The sequence below is a fragment of the Zingiber officinale genome, chromosome 7B, assembly GCF_018446385.1.
Source record: "Zingiber officinale cultivar Zhangliang chromosome 7B, Zo_v1.1, whole genome shotgun sequence".
Lineage (NCBI taxonomy): Eukaryota > Viridiplantae > Streptophyta > Magnoliopsida > Zingiberales > Zingiberaceae > Zingiber > Zingiber officinale.
Window position 1 is genome coordinate 17,500,585 of NC_055999.1, and position 15,459 is coordinate 17,516,043.

Sequence of the window (15,459 nt, forward strand, 5' to 3'; positions counted from 1 at the left end):
TCAATAAATTCCTCAAGTGTACATGCTAAATAACTCATTTCAGGTGATTCAAAACTCTGTCTATTCATGATTATTTAACAACCAATTAAAAATTGGTCCATGCAACTCACAAGATGTGGGTGAGGATACAAGTATCATGTTATTCAAAATAATCAATAGTTACAAGATAACTAAAACTATCTTTTAAAAATTGGGTATCAATTACCACAGTTTCCATTTCTATAATGAAGAGTCTTCATTAATAATTGTGAACACAACCACAGAACCACTATAGTTAAAATTATCATGTATCTGTTAATTATTTACGAGTTCAACCATTCATGTAACATGTAGAGTATTAAACATGCAGCTTCATTAGTACTAATCAGCCAATAAAACAAAAAACTTATTTCTATATCAAAATTTTTTTGGAGATTTTGCATATGTAACTCTGCACATTGGTCCGAAGAGCCAACTAAATAGGCTACCCATCAAAGATATTTGCTAAAAACAAAGAGAGAAAATTGTAGGTTCTAGGAGCTACATTTTCATTTCTCCCTACCAAGTTAGCTAAAAATTGTTGAATAGCACTAATTGTAAATTACTGAATAGAAACTTAAAGATAGCGAATCTCCCAAACTTCTCGTTGAGAATGCAGTAATTTTATCTATCTAGAAAGAATAATATTTTTAATAATTCTCTTTACTATCTGGGCTACCCAAGCAGGAAACGCCGCCGACAGTCGACGCCAGTGCACAATCTCATCACGATCGCCCATTTTCCCCCGTAAAAATAATCGATGTGCCAGGAGGGCTTGCATATCGAACTAGGCGTCTGGGATTGCAGATCGGACAAAACAATCCAAAGATACCTTATTTGATTTGCACGGCAAAAAGAATAGCTAATCCATTAAAAATTGGTGGATTCAGGATAATCATCGAGATTTCGCACGCAAGAAAAAAAAACAAAAATTGGGTAAGATCGTAGCGGCGGAAGAAGTATGCATAAGGATCTGACCAAAAAAACGTACCTCGGGGAGCTTGAGCCTCTCAGAAGCTAGGGTTACCTAGTGCGACGTCGCCAATGACCGATACATGGCAGAGCGTGTATTTATTCAACTGGCAGACCGTTCGGCCGCCACGAAGATGAAACAAAATCAAGGTTTTTTTCTCATTTTGCCCTTCTATGTTTAACCAGTTTTGCAAATGCCCCCAACTTGATTTTTAGAATTTGTTCAACTTAAAGGGTGTTTGGCTGAGCTTATAAGCTCTCGAAAACAGCTTATAAGTTGTTTTGGAGCTTATAAGCTCTTCAAATTTGTTTGGTAATTTTTTTTCAAACAGCTTATAAGCTGTCAAAATAAGCTGTTTTGGAACTTATAAGCTATTTTTTAAAAAGTATGGAAGCCCCTACTTTTTTAAAAAAGATCTTATTTTAATAATTTATTTCTCTAAAATATCCTTATATAATTTCATAAATCCCCATCTTATCCTTCATAAATTTTTATAAGTCTAATATCTTTTTATCTCCGCCGACTTTTCTTCCAACGTTGTGTCATTTTCTCCGCTAACGCCTCTTTCTAATTTTCTCTCCCCCAGTGCAGAAATTCGTCCAAAACCCTCTATTAATAAAAATCTCAAACCCCTCTATTAATAGTTGATCCTGTCCGAACCAGGAGTCAACGGACGCTGGGGATGTGGCGCTCCCTGCTGGATCCTCGAGTGCTCCGGCGAACCTGCAACAAAACCGAGCCGGGGAGGGGTATCCCGGCGACGGCCCTCCGACGCTCAAGTTAGGCGAAGGAATAAGAAAGTGGCTTAGAAAATGTAGACTTGTGTACCTCCGCTTGAAGAAGTGGAGGCCTTATATAGACCTCTCGAAGGAGCCTGGGCACACCAATCGAAGCGATCACCTGCTTTCGACCATGCCTAGGTGTGGGCCTGTCAGAAGGGCATCCATAAGACCATACTGCTACTGTATCAACCTTTCCGTGACGTGATGGTGGGGCCTTTAATAGTGTCATCTTGCGTACAGTCTAATCATCATGCCTTTGCTGACATATCATATCCCGAGCCGAGCGAATAGGCCGCTCGGCTAACCACTGTTCCCTTGCCACGATTCCGACCGAGCGGACACCTCCGCTCGGCCATTCTGTCCTCGGCCGAGCGGACACCTCCGCTCGGCCACTCTGTCCTCGGCCGAGCGGAAACCTTTGGCTGGATAATCTCTGGTTCCGCTCGGACGGGACCCCATCTGTGGGTCCCCCATTCTTACCGCCGAATCACTTGCCTCCCCTTCAAGTCTAGTCGAAGGAGGCAGTGAGTCCGACTGACTGGACTGTGTGTCCGAGCGGGCGGTCGTCGCCTTATCGCTGCTGTTGATATCCCTTGAGCCGTTCGGCCCTCATACCAAGTTTAGCCGCTCGGCTCTTCGCTTTGTATGCCTTGGCGCCCAACGTGGATGTTTGCTTGTCTAAATCCTCTTGAAAATCGCGCAAGTCTTTTTCATTAAGCCGAAGCATGCGCGGTATGGGCGCATTAATTGCGCTCGGTGACATAGCGCCACGTGGCTCGTCTCTAGTGGCGGTGACGCTCCGTACGATGGGACGCCCTTTGTTTTGAAATGAACGGCTAGATGACGACCTCGTCTCTTGTGCCCTGCATCCGACGGACGAGGCTGAGCGGTCTCGCTTGTATAAAGCCCTCGTTCTGTTTCATCGCGCGTCCTCCGTCGAAGCTGCCTGCTGCTAGCTTACTCCGGCGACTCCCAGTGCTTGCTTTCCGGCGGTTTTCGAGTTCCTGGGGATTCTTTCCTTTGATCTTCCCTCAGTAAGCTTCTTCTCTTCTCTCGTCCCCTTGTTTCCGAGTATTGCTAGGCTTCCTTCCCTTCTTTAGTCATGGCGAGCACTTCTGCACCCGCTGCTGAGGTTCACGGTCCGTGGTATATGAGTATGGAGAGTAGGTTCGATGAGGAGCGCGCCCGGCGCGTTGTTAGGACCTACGGGATCCCGAACGACCATGAAATAGTTGTAGCCGGCCCGACCGACCAGCCCCATAACCCGCCGATCGGTACTATTTATTTTTTTCTGGACCAATTCCAGGGCGGCCTTAGATTTCCTACCCATCCATTTATTTTGGAAGTTTGTAATTATTTCCACATCCCGCTCGGCCAACTTGTGCCGAATTCCTTTAGGCTACTGAGCGGGGTGGTCGTCCTCTTTAGGCTGCACAGTATCCCACTTGACCCCAAAATATTCCACTACTTCTTCTACCCCAAACAATCCGAGTTGGGTACTTTTATTTTCCAAAGTAGAATAGGCTTCAAATTTTTTGAGAACATGCCGACCTCCAACAAGCACTGGAGGGAGTTCTTCTTCTATATACGACTTCCCGAGCGGCCAGCATTCCGAACCAAATGGCAGACTGCTGTGTCGACCCAGCCGGAGCTCGACAAATTCAGAAGCAATCCGGCCTACCTTCATGCGACAAATTGCTTGTCCGGTCAGCGGTACAAAATTGACCAGTTGCTTCTCAAGGGGGAGTTGTACATTTTTGGATTATCTCCCGTTCGGGCCAATCTCCCCTACCGCATGGTTAAGGACTCTTTACTCCCTTCGCCTTTTTTGTCTAACTGATTTTAATTTCTTCCACTGCAGCTGAAGTCATGTGGCGCTCCAAGGCTACCGATCATCTGAAATTGAAGGTCGTGGAAATTGAGGCGGCTACCAAAAAAGAACTCGTCGAGCGGGGTCTTATCCCCAGCCGCCCGGCAGATGCAGGAGAGGGGGGGACGCAGTCCGCCTCTGAAACAGAAGTTACCCAACCCGCTTCAACGGAGGTTGAGGCGGATCCTGTTTCCTCTGCTCCAGCCGAGCTGGGAGTCCCCCAGGCCGGGGATTCACCACGGGAAGTTCGGCGGAAACGTCGAAGAGACTCCAGCCTTCCGCTGACCCCAGAGGACGAATCGCAGACGCTGATCGAGATCGCTTCTCCAGACCGCACGCCGTCGCAGATCAGGACCCCCGTGGCCTCGCCCACCGCACAGCCCTCTGGCTCTCCTCCACGGACTCGTCGTCGCTTACGACGGTTGGGCGAAACTTCAACCATAGGGGAGTCCTCGGGCCAAGCGACTGCGGCTGAGGAAGTGCCGGCCGACCAACCGACCATCAAGACTACCCTTCGATTCCCATCGGAGGAATATTTATTGTCTGTCGATCGACCATCAAGCCCCGTTCATGAAATAACCTTGACGGGTCCGCTCGCCAAACTTTTCGAGGACGCCCAGATTCGGGTGGCCCTCATGACGCCCAAGCAGCTCGGCGATAATCACATGCAGCAGGCCACTCAAGTAGGTTCATTTTTCTTCCTGTGCCATGATACTGTTCGGTTCCTGATTTTATTATTTCCCTTACAGCATTGGGCTGAGCAAATCGCCACTAGCCATCGGCTGGCCGAGCTGGAGGGTCTCATGGAAAAACTCCAAGTCTCGGGGGGTCCATCGGCCGAGCGGGAGAAACAAGCCCGCGAGGCCGAACAGAAGAAGGTCGCCGCCTTGGTTACAGAGGTGGCTCGACTTGAAGGCTTGGTGAAGAAGCGCGACGAAGACGTGAAGCGCGCCAATAGCCGGAAGAAGCGGGCGATCGCTGATCTGGACAAGATGAAAGTTGAAGTCCGAGCCCTAGATCAGCGATCTAAGGAGCTGGAAGCCCAACTAACTGCCGAACGGGATGGGCGCTCAGCTGAACGCACTAAAGCGGAGGTGGACCAGAAAGTTCTCCAAGATTCACTAATTGCCTCCCGGGCGGCGCTCAGAAAGTACAAGGAAGGGGAGCCGAGTCTTCTGGCCGGTGCACGTCAAGATTACCTCCGCTCGGAGAGGTTTGGCACGAAATTTGGTGGCAGCGTCTCTTCTGTTAGGATCTCTTCGTACGGCTAGAGAGGGGGGGTGTGAATAGCCGCCCCAAATCGCTCGTTTCTTCCTACAATTCGTTAGCGCAGCGGAAAAATAAACTAGAAACGAAAGGAAGAATATCAAACCTTAACACAGCGATGTACGAGGTTTGGAGATGATGCTCCTACTCCTCGGCGTGTCCGTAAGGTGGACGAACCCAATCAATCCGTCGGTGGATGAGTCCCCGGAAAACCGGCTAATAAAAACTCTCCTTCTGGGTGGAGAAACCTCGCCACAGAAACTTCTTGCAACAGCAAGAAAAGAGTACAAGGAAAACAAGAAATAAAATACAATACAAATGTAAACTTTCTTGCCTTCTCTTCGACTGGAAGAAGCAGCCGCTTCCAAGCGCCTACAACAGCAGGTGACCCAGCCGGAAGCTCACGCGAAGCTTCAAAGCAGCTCAACAAAGCTCAACAGCAAGCTTAGCAGCACCAAGAACAGGAAGAAGGAAGAAGAAGAAGAAGAAGAAGGAGGCTCGCAGCAGCAGCCCTCCTTTTATAACCTGCGAAGAAAACGAAGAAACACAGAAGAAATCTAGCCGTTGCGTCTTGCCTGGATCGGTCTGTGGACCGATCAGGCTCCATGTGGATCGGTCCACAGACCGATCCATTCCCTCCTCCTTCGCTTCTGTTCCGTCCCTGATCGGTCCATGGACCGATCAGGGAACCTCCTGATCGGTCCATGGACCGATCAGGAAACCTCCTGATCGGTCCGGGGACCGATCAGGCTTTGTGCTGATCGGTCCCCAGACCGATCAGCCCCTCTTGCGCCTCGCTCTTCTGATCGACTCCTGATCGGTCACCAGACCGATCAGTTAACACACAGTATGCTACTGATGTGTTACTGATCGGTCACCAGACCGATCAGAATATTCTCGGTATCACTGGATCGATCACCAGATCGATCCAGCTCATGGTTTTCGCTCAAACCAAGTCCAAACCAACATCCGGTCAATCTTGACCTGTTGGTACATTGCACCTAGCATCCGGTCACTCCCTTGACCTGCTAGGACTCCCCGCTAAGTGTCCGGTCAATCCCTTTGACCCACTTAGACTTTTCTCTCCGTACCAAGTATCCGGTCACTCCTATGACCTACTTGGACTTCCCATCACCAGATGTCCGATCACCCTTGATCCATCTGGATTTTCCCTTGCCCGGCTTCACTCACCAAGACTTTCACCTAGCTTCACTCACTAGGGTTTTCACACTGCCTAACATCCCAGTTAGGACTTTCTCACTGCCTGGCTTCACTCACCAGGACTTTCCAACTGCCTGGCTTCACTCATCAGGACTTTCTAACTGCCTGGCTTCACTCACCAGGACTTTCTAACTGCCTGGCTTCACTCACCAGGACTTTCCCACTGCCTGGCTTCACTCACCAGGATTTCCACTTTCACCTAGCTTCACTCACTAGGATTTTCACCTGGCTTCACTCACCAGGACTTTCCACACTGCCTAACATCCCAGTTAGGACTTTCCCACTTGCCAAGCTCCCTGCTTGGACTTTTCCCGTGCCAAGCTCCCTGCTTGGACTTTTCCAGTGCCAAGTCTCCATACTTGGACTTTTCAGGTCAACCAGGTCAATCCTTGACCTAGGGTTGGACCAATAAACTCCCAACCATCTATTCTTGTCTCACATCAAGAATAGAACTCTCTCACGAGTGTCAAACATCAACATGCAACTCAACTAGGTCAACCTTGACCTAAGGTTGCACCGACAATCTTCCCAAGTCAAACATCAAAATACAACTCGAGTCAAGTCACCTCGAGTCGGGTCAACCAGGTCAACCTTGACCTAAGGTTGCACCAACATCTTCAACCTTTGCCGAGGCTGTTAAGGTCACTATGGCCTACTTGAAGAAGGGTGGCCACCTTCCGGCGGGAATGCACATTCCCGCCTCCGATCTGGCGGCCATGACAGACGACATTCCGGACGGTTTCTTCAACTTCGAAGACCCCGAGTGAAGAGTGTTCCTCGTCTCTATCTTGTTTTTGCGTTTCTTACGCCCAGCGCAACTTTTTGTACTTGCCGTACGGCATGCTTTCCTTTTAATGCAATTATGTCCTTGCTTGCGTCTTTCTGATCATTATCCATAATATTCTTCTGTTTGCTTAATGTTTATGCTTAGAGTCAGTCATGCTCTAAGTGTTCTCCGTCACGCGGCCAATCAGCTTAACCCATTAAACAAAGTCCGAGCGGGAGGGCCTACTCGCTCTGCACGTATCTAGCCTGTATCGAAGGACCAACGCCCGAGCGGACCTAAATGTTTTAATACTTGTGGTTTCCGCGGTTTCTTATTCTCTGATATTCGTTCGTCCGCCCGGGGTATTTATAGTCGCTGGACCGACTCTTGATTTTTAACGATGGTGCTCGTCGGTTTTCCGCTCGATTTTTATAGACGCCGGCTCGTCTCCCGGTTTCCCGGCCGGAGGGTTTATAGACGCCGGATTGTCTCTCGATTTTTAACGACGGAGCTCGTCGGTCCTCTGCTCGGGGATTTATATAGCCGGTCGGCGCGGCTCTCGATCTTTAACGACGGAGCTCGTCGGTTTTCCGCTCGGTTTTTATAGACGCCGGCTCGTCTCCCAGTTTCCCGGCCGGAGGGTTTATAGACGCCGGATTGTCTTTCGATTTTTAACGACGGAGCTCGTCGGTCCTCTACTCGGGAATTTATATAGCCGGTCGGCGCGGCTCTCGATCTTTAACGACGGAGCTCGTCGGCGCGGATATTTATAGCCGGTCGGCGCGGCTCTCGATCTTTAACGTCGGAGCTCGACGGCGCGGATATTTATAGCCGGTCGGCGCGGCTCTCGATACGGAGCTCGTCGGCGCGGATATTTATAGCCGGTCGGCGCGGCTCTCGATCTTTAACGACGGAGCTCGTCGGCGCGGATATTTATAGCCGGTCGGCGCGGCTCTCGATCTTTAACGACGGAGCTCGTCGGCGCGGATATTTATAGCCGGTCGGCGCGACTCTCGATCTTTAACGACGGAGCTCGTCGGTCTTCTGCTCGGGGATTTATAGACGCCGGCTCGTCTCTCGATTTTTAACGTCGGAGCTCGACGGCGCGGATATTTATAGCCGGTCGGCGCGGCTCTCGATCTTTAACGACGGAGCTCGTCGGCGCGGCTCTCGATCTTTAACGACGGAGCTCGTCGGCGCGGATATTTATAGCCGGTCGGCGCGGCTCTCGATTTTTAACGACGGAGCTCGTCGGCGCGGATATTTATAGCCGGTCGGCGCGGCTCTCGATCTTTAACGACGGAGCTCGTCGGCGCGGATATTTATAGCCGGTCGGCGCGGCTCTCGATCTTTAACGACGGAGCTCGTCGGGCTTTTAAGCCTAATTTGGACAACGTTTACCTGGCCGAACGACACAGGGTCTTCGGAATTGAGCCTTTGGCTCGTACAATATACCTCCGGCTGAGCAGCTCGGGGCCTTCGTCGTCGAGCGTTTTGCTCCGATAATTTACCTCCGGCCGAGCTGCACGGGGCCTTCGGATACTCAACCGTTCGGCTATGAACACAGAATGCCTTGGGAATAATTTGTTTCCTGCGATAAAAGGAGTACAGCTATTTTGAATTTACACAAAATAGAGCAAAAGCACACCTCTCACCCAGCTCTATATGGCTGAAGGTGATTTGCACTCCATGGCCGATCCAGCATCCGACCTTCCGCATCCTTGAGGTAATAAGCGCCCGAACGGAGCTTCTCGACCACTTCAAAGGGTCCTGCCCAGGGAGCATCCAACTTGCCGACATCTCCGACCGGCTTGACTTTCTTCCAAACTAGGTCGCCTACTTGAAAGGCTCTGGGGATCACGCGCCGGTTGTAGTTCTGTTTCATACGTTGCCGGTACGCCATCAGCCGGACGGACACTTTAGCTCTTTCCTCTTCGACCAAGTCTAGTTCCATGCTCCTCCGTTCGGCGTTATCTTCATCATAATTTTGTACCCGAACGGACTCCACCCCAACTTCAATCGGGATGACTGCTTCGCCTCCATATACCAAGTGAAATGGAGTGACGCCCGTTCCCTCCTTTGGTGTCGTACGGAGAGCCCTTCCTATGATCCCGAACGGGAGGCTCATCGGATGAAGATCCTTGCTCCCCGTGAGCGGGCGCAATTTCTGGGGGAGTACGGAAGAGTGCCTGAGGGAACCCTCCTGTTGAAACATATTCCGGGCGGTCTGCTTGCGCCGCCCGGCCTGCTGAAGCCGAGGTTGTTTGCTGTTGCGCTCGCTCAGCCTGTGCTTTCTCCTTTTGCTGCGCCACTATCTTGGCTGCCCTCGCCTCGACTATAGCGTCAAACTCTTCTTGCGAGAGTGCCACGGTATGTAGTCTTCCAGCCTCGTCCATTGCCTCTGCCCGGATGCAGGTGCGTTCCCACAGACGGCGCCAAATTGATCCTGTCCGAACCAGGAGTCAACGGACGCTGGGGATGTGGCGCTCCCTGCTGGATCCTCGAGTGCTCCGGCGAACCTGCAACAAAACCGAGCCGGGGAGGGGTATCCCGGCGACGACCCTCCGACGCTCAAGTTAGGCGAAGGAATAAGAAAGTGGCTTAGAAAATGTAGACTTGTGTACCTCCGCTTGAAGAAGTGGAGGCCTTATATAGACCTCTCGAAGGAGCCTGGGTACACCAATCGAAGCGATCACCTGCTTTCGACCATGCCTAGGTGTGGGCATGTCAGAAGGGCATCCATAAGACCATACTGCTACTGTATCAACTTTTCCGTGATGTGATGGTGGGGCCTTTAATAGTGCCATCTTGCGTACAGTCTAATCATCATACCTTTGCTGACATACCATATCCCGAGCCGAGCGAATAGGCCTCTCGGCTAACCACTGTTCCCTCGCCACGATTCTGGCCGAGCGGACACCTCCGCTCGGCCACTCGGCTCCGGTTCTCCTGCTTTGGCGTCGGAAACCCAAACCTTTGGCTGGGTAATCTCTGGTTCCGCTCGGACGGGACCCCATCTGTGGGTCCCCCATTCTTACCTCCGGATTAATAGTATTATACCCTTTTTGATAATTTTATTAATAAAAAGATCTTATAATATCAAACACATCAATATCTTTAAGTTGATTGTAATAAGTTCACCCAAACACTTTAACAACTTATTTTTAAAATAAGACCTAACAACTTATAAGCTCCTAAAACAACTTATAAATTATACGAGCTTATAAGTTGTTTTTAATAAGTTTAGACAAACACCCTCTTAATTGTTATTTTCAGTTAGAAAATTTTAAAAATAGTGAATTTCAATGAGTTTTGAAACTTAGAGGTCCTTCGAGTAAATTTCCCAACTAGTTAAAGGCCCAAGATTTGCTTATTGGATCGGACGCTGGCAGTCCGGCCCCTTAAGAAACCCGACAAACAATTCAATTCTTGCTTTCCTTGTGGAAAGGTAGGTTCCGAGGGATGTCATGAGACGCTGCGATCGCGATACCTAGTTCCGTCCAAGTTCCAGTCGATCGCTAGAGAATGAGCTCCAGGCCGCCAAATTTTACGTTCAAGCTAGTTCTTCTCGGTGACGGTAACTCCAATTTCCCTTCGTATTTTGAACCGCGCGCTTGTTCGGTTCTGACTTTTTTTTCTCCTTTTTAAGACGTATTTTTTAGCATTAAACAATCGAGGGTTTCCTTGTCTAGTGGTTCGTGGAAAAAAATAAAAATCTTGTTTTAGAAACGCCAATTTCGACGGAAGTGAAGTAACTGTGGAATTCTTGTTGGTTAAAATCGAGGGTTGAATTGGAGTAAGTCCATTTATGATCTCCATACATATGTTCCATGCTATTATTAAGTAGAAAAAACAGTTTTCTTATGCATTAGGGGGATATGGCAATAACTAGCAACGATTCGTTCAACTATGATAATTGGATTTTCTTTTTTTAATTTATTTTTTTAGTGTGAATATCACAGCTTTTATCCATCTTTGAATTTTGAGTGTCAATATTGAGAAATCTTTGAGTACAAGTAATGAAAAGGTGTTGTGAGAAGATAGAAAAGCTCATTATTATTTTTAGGAAGTTTTATTTCTCAAGGCATTATGCTTTAATCTACCTCCTGATATCATCAAAGATTCAAGGGGAGACTTTCTCATTAGTGTAGTCAATATGTTCACAATCTTGTTCGACTAGCCTACCACTCAGTTGCATATCCTGTATCCCAATTTTGCTATTTGGCTTTTCAAGAGTTGTGATTGATCAGTTAAGACTAGAAACTTGGTTGCTAGGATATCAATAGAAGCCATATGTTTCCAGATATTTAGATAGAAAAAATTTAGCAATAAAAGTGGATAATAAAAAAAGAGATTATTCTGGAATGACTTATTGCATTTATTGATAAAAGTATCGATGTATTATATTGAAACAGGAACAGTCAATATAGCATATTGCATAACACTCTGTTGCTCATGAATAAAGTGTTGGAATATACATGCTGATACTAACATATAATGGACATTTAATTGGAAAATCATGATGCAGTATTTTGTAATTAAAAATGTTTTTCCTATTTTGTGTTTGTCATCTGGTGATCTGTCTTCCTAGGTCGAGTTGGGAAAACCTCCCTTGTTTTAAGATATGTAAATAATGTTTTCTCCGAGAAGCAAGAAGCTACAGTGCAAGCTTCCTATTTAACAAAGCGTGTTGTTGCCGGAGGTGTGCCTATTACCTTGTCTATATGGGTGCGTTTTCTTCTCATTGTATCTTACATTAATTTGTTTTTCAACAAAACTCTTTGCTAATATTGAAGATGTTTATAGTAACATAACTTGCTCCTCAACACAGACATTTTACATATTGCTTTTTTGATAATTAAAACGACAAATGTTAGTGCTTGCCAGTCTTCCTTATTTGTGTATATACATCACAATTTTTTAGAAGTGCATGCCTTTGTTGGGCATTGATTTGTAATTAAATATATTGTTCCTTACATTCTCCATACTTTTTTTTTCAAATATTTAACTTTTTATATTCTTAAGCATATGACATTTGTTTTCTGCTTACAGATTCTTTTTCTATTTCCATAATTTTTAAATCTCTAAATCTACTTTAGCTAGACTAGAGAAGTATATGATGAAACCAGTATGTCAGTATTAATAGCTACTATCCTATCATAGTCTCATTAATTTCTCCATACAGGATACAGCTGGACAGGAGCGTTTTCATGCCTTGGGACCTATATACTATCGTGATGCAGATGGCATGTATCTACAATGTCATTCTTTGGCTCATTGATGGGCTACAATTTATGGAATCGTGCAATTTTCTTGTCAGTCTTTGAATTGACTAAAATCATAAAGTGTCTTTTTTTTGTGATTGCAGCAGCCCTTTTAGTATATGATATTACAGATAGCGATACTTTTGTTCGAGTTAAGAAATGGGTGAAGGAACTTCAGCAGATGGCATCAAAAGATATAGTCATGGCCATTGCAGCAAATAAAAGTGATTTAGTCAGATCAAAGAAGTATGATACTCAAGAAGCTGAAAGGTATGGATGAAAGTGATTGTTTGCTTTTCATGATAATAAGTTGTTATGTAGTGAAGCATCTAGGTTTACCTCATTTAACAAAGATGCTATATAAGAATTTATTATAATTTCTTCCATTTATTATTTCACCAATTGATCTCTGTTTTATGCAGCTATGCAACATCTATTGGTGCAAAGCTTTTTGTCACATCTGCCAAATTTGGGACAGGAATAGATGAAGTCTTTCATGAAATTGCAACACGTAAGTTGCTCATTTCCACAGTATGACCAAATAAAGTTTAAGTGAACATCAAGAATTCAGATAGATGGAAACTTAAGGAGCATACTTTATGTGACAATGGGGTACTGATTCTTGACTCAGTTCACATGCTAAAGGCTGTAATGATGCTAGAGGCCTCCACGTTTGAGTTTCATCTTTTATCAAGCTAGGTTATTTACATGTTGTCTTATGTAGGTGTTGCTAAGTCAATGTTCCTGCTGCCATCAGACTGGTTATGATGATTTTTTTTTACCATATTCATCACTAAAATTAGGATAGTGAATTTTCCAGTGATGATTGATTTGATACTTTATTGTTAAAACTTTTAAGGATTGGATTTCTATGTTCCTGTATTAATTTCATTGATCTTCTTAGATTTCAATGAGCTATTCTCTTGGTCAAATGCAGGATTGTTGCAGAAGAAAAAAGACAGTACTGAAGGCTTGTTGCCTGCTCCACCAAGAAAGGGGATTATTATTGTAGATGATGAACCTGAGCAAAAACCTCCTCCGAGATGTTGTTCATAGCAACAGGATTGTAAAATTTTTATAAGCAATTTTAGGTATTTTATCATTATTCATTTACAGCCGCTTCTATATGATCAGAGGAAAAGAAATTTACTGGCACGTTGTGGGTAGCAAAAACATCTAGAATCTTTAGCCTGTCATTGAATCTGGTTTTACAATATCAATTTTTTCCCTTTAGGAGATTACAAATGATATTGATCATGCTATTTTGGTGTCTAGATCTCCTACATGTTTAGAAGGAATACTCTTGTTTATCAAAGTTGATATTCATATTTTTTGTTGTACCAGTTTGAAAGTAGATACCATGACTAATACATTCATTAAGCAAGAAGGAGGGAGACCAAATAAGACTGAGTTAGCAACTATAAAATAGGATAAAATTCATTTAAATATAAATGAGAATATAATAGGAGATCTAGTCTAATAGCGTAGGAGGATTCATATATCCGACCTTAGTGGGAAAAAGGCTGTTATTGTTCTTGTTGTACCAGTTTGAAAGATCTTGCTTTGTTATTCCTCACTACTGATACCTCAATTTTGAATATTGAGTCCATTTCCTGATGGATGCATCAAGTTGTTCCTGTTTTACAGTTCCTTGACATGTCAAATATGCTCAGATGTTGTACATCATCATTTTATCTGCTTCTGAATTCCAATATTCTTGCAGGTTCACAGGACACTTTGCTTCCGTTGATTATAAAGGAAAAATAGAGCTGAGCAACTGGTTTTATGCATGATGATTAATGTGGATACAAATATTTCACAATGTTTAGTTTGTCAAAAGCTTATTCCTTTCACAGATTGGCCAGCCATCGCTAGCAGATTTACTTGTTTATTTCTAGTACGACACAGAAACTGAATGTGTACTCCACTGGGTAACTCGAAGTGTTTCCATTATTCTTTACGCTTTGGAAGCAACATCCTTGGAACTTCGAACTTAGCTTGATGGCACAGATCATTAAATTAAATTCTAGCTTGCAAAATTATACACATATGCCTTTATTGTGTTGCTCAAGACCACTATATCTAATGCCCATGGCTTGTTTTTAATTTGTTGCCATCTTTCTTCTTGTATATCCTGTATCTAATTGTTATTAGCATTTCTACTAATCCTTTCTCCAATGAATTTGAATTGTTTTCGAAGTAGAGGTGTTGAAACTTTACAGATTTTTTTTTTTTTTCCATTTTTCTTTGGGTTGTTGTTAGATACATTAGAATTTGAAAATGCAATTAAAAAAAATCAAAACATAGTCATTTTAATTTGCCTAATTTATCCACGTGAATGATTTACTTGATTATCATCGTATTGTCTCTGTGGGATAACAAGTTGTTTAGATGGTGACAGATATGTTATAATAGATAGGGATTAGTTTTTGACGGATGTTTATTTTTGAAAAAAAAAATTTATTGTCTAGTCATTATTTGTCGGTCGGTTATAAATTGATTTCATGATGTATTTCCTTCATAGTTATTAGATTGTGAGAGCATGGATCAAATTTAAGAAAGATAATTTTTTAAGAAATAAAATTCCTACCTTAGATCGTGGAGTTCAAATCCTCTGTCTTCATATTTCTCTGTCCCTGTGTCTCTTTGTCGATCGGATAAATCAGATTACATCTCAAGGATGTCTTGCACATCATGAGGATATTGCACATATCTTAAGGATGTCATGATGTCTTGAAATGTAATTTGATCCTTCCGATCGACAGAAAACATGGGGACAGAGAAATTTGGGGACAGAAAATTTGAACCGTAGATCGTATAGTAATCATGATTTAGTTTTTTATTTTTTTTACTTTTATTTTATTTTATTTTATTTTATTGTGGGGTTTGGATAAGGGATGGGCGAGGCATTCCTTTGACTTTCATAATGCGTTCCGCTGAAAAATATATTTTTAGTGATCTATAGATATTACTGATTTAATCTCGACTAAAAACATGCACCAATATTTGCAAATAACGGCAAGTTTGAAGTTTTACTCGCCCTCAGTGGTTGATGCGATGGTAAGGGACATGGTATATTTTTGGATTTATTTAATAGGACAGTCTGTGTTAAGATTAATTGGATATTAAAATCTAAATATACGGTATAAAAAAATTTAAGGGGGCGTTTGGTTCTCTCCTAGGAATGGGAATGGGTATTATAGTATTATGGAATGAGTATGAGTATCATTCTTAAAAATGATGTTTGGTTAGTTAAATATTTTCAATCGGAATGAACCTAAATTTCTTTTTTTACCCTT

The 15,459-nt window shown here is 44.4% G+C and overlaps 1 protein-coding gene across 2 annotated transcripts; it reads left to right on the forward strand.

Annotated features, from left to right (window-relative positions):
- The first annotated feature begins 10,312 nt into the window (after nt 1–10,312).
- On the forward strand, nt 10,313–14,359 carry LOC122005435 (ras-related protein Rab-21-like). 2 transcript variants are annotated; one of them, XM_042560469.1, is made up of 7 exons: nt 10,313–10,473; nt 11,488–11,624; nt 12,082–12,142; nt 12,268–12,430; nt 12,583–12,671; nt 13,098–13,251; nt 13,884–14,359. In XM_042560469.1, exons 1-6 carry the CDS (start codon nt 10,422–10,424, stop codon nt 13,214–13,216), a joined length of 621 nt encoding a protein of 206 aa, XP_042416403.1. In that variant the 5' UTR covers nt 10,313–10,421; the 3' UTR covers nt 13,217–13,251; nt 13,884–14,359. The 2 variants fall into 2 exon arrangements, with proteins under 2 accessions (XP_042416403.1, XP_042416401.1); XM_042560467.1 differs by having other exon boundaries at nt 10,314–10,473; nt 12,265–12,430.
- Nucleotides 14,360–15,459: the final 1,100 nt, after the last annotated feature.

Bases quoted from the DNA above. Each gene is read 5' to 3' on its own strand.
- LOC122005435 (XM_042560467.1), top strand. From the start codon at position 10,422: ATGAGCTCCAGGCCGCCAAATTTTACGTTCAAGCTAGTTCTTCTCGGT. The intron at 11,625-12,081 runs GTGCGTTTTCTT...TTCTCCATACAG, and splicing joins CTATTACCTTGTCTATATGG to GATACAGCTGGACAGGAGCG. The intron at 12,431-12,582 runs GTATGGATGAAA...TGTTTTATGCAG, and splicing joins GATACTCAAGAAGCTGAAAG to CTATGCAACATCTATTGGTG.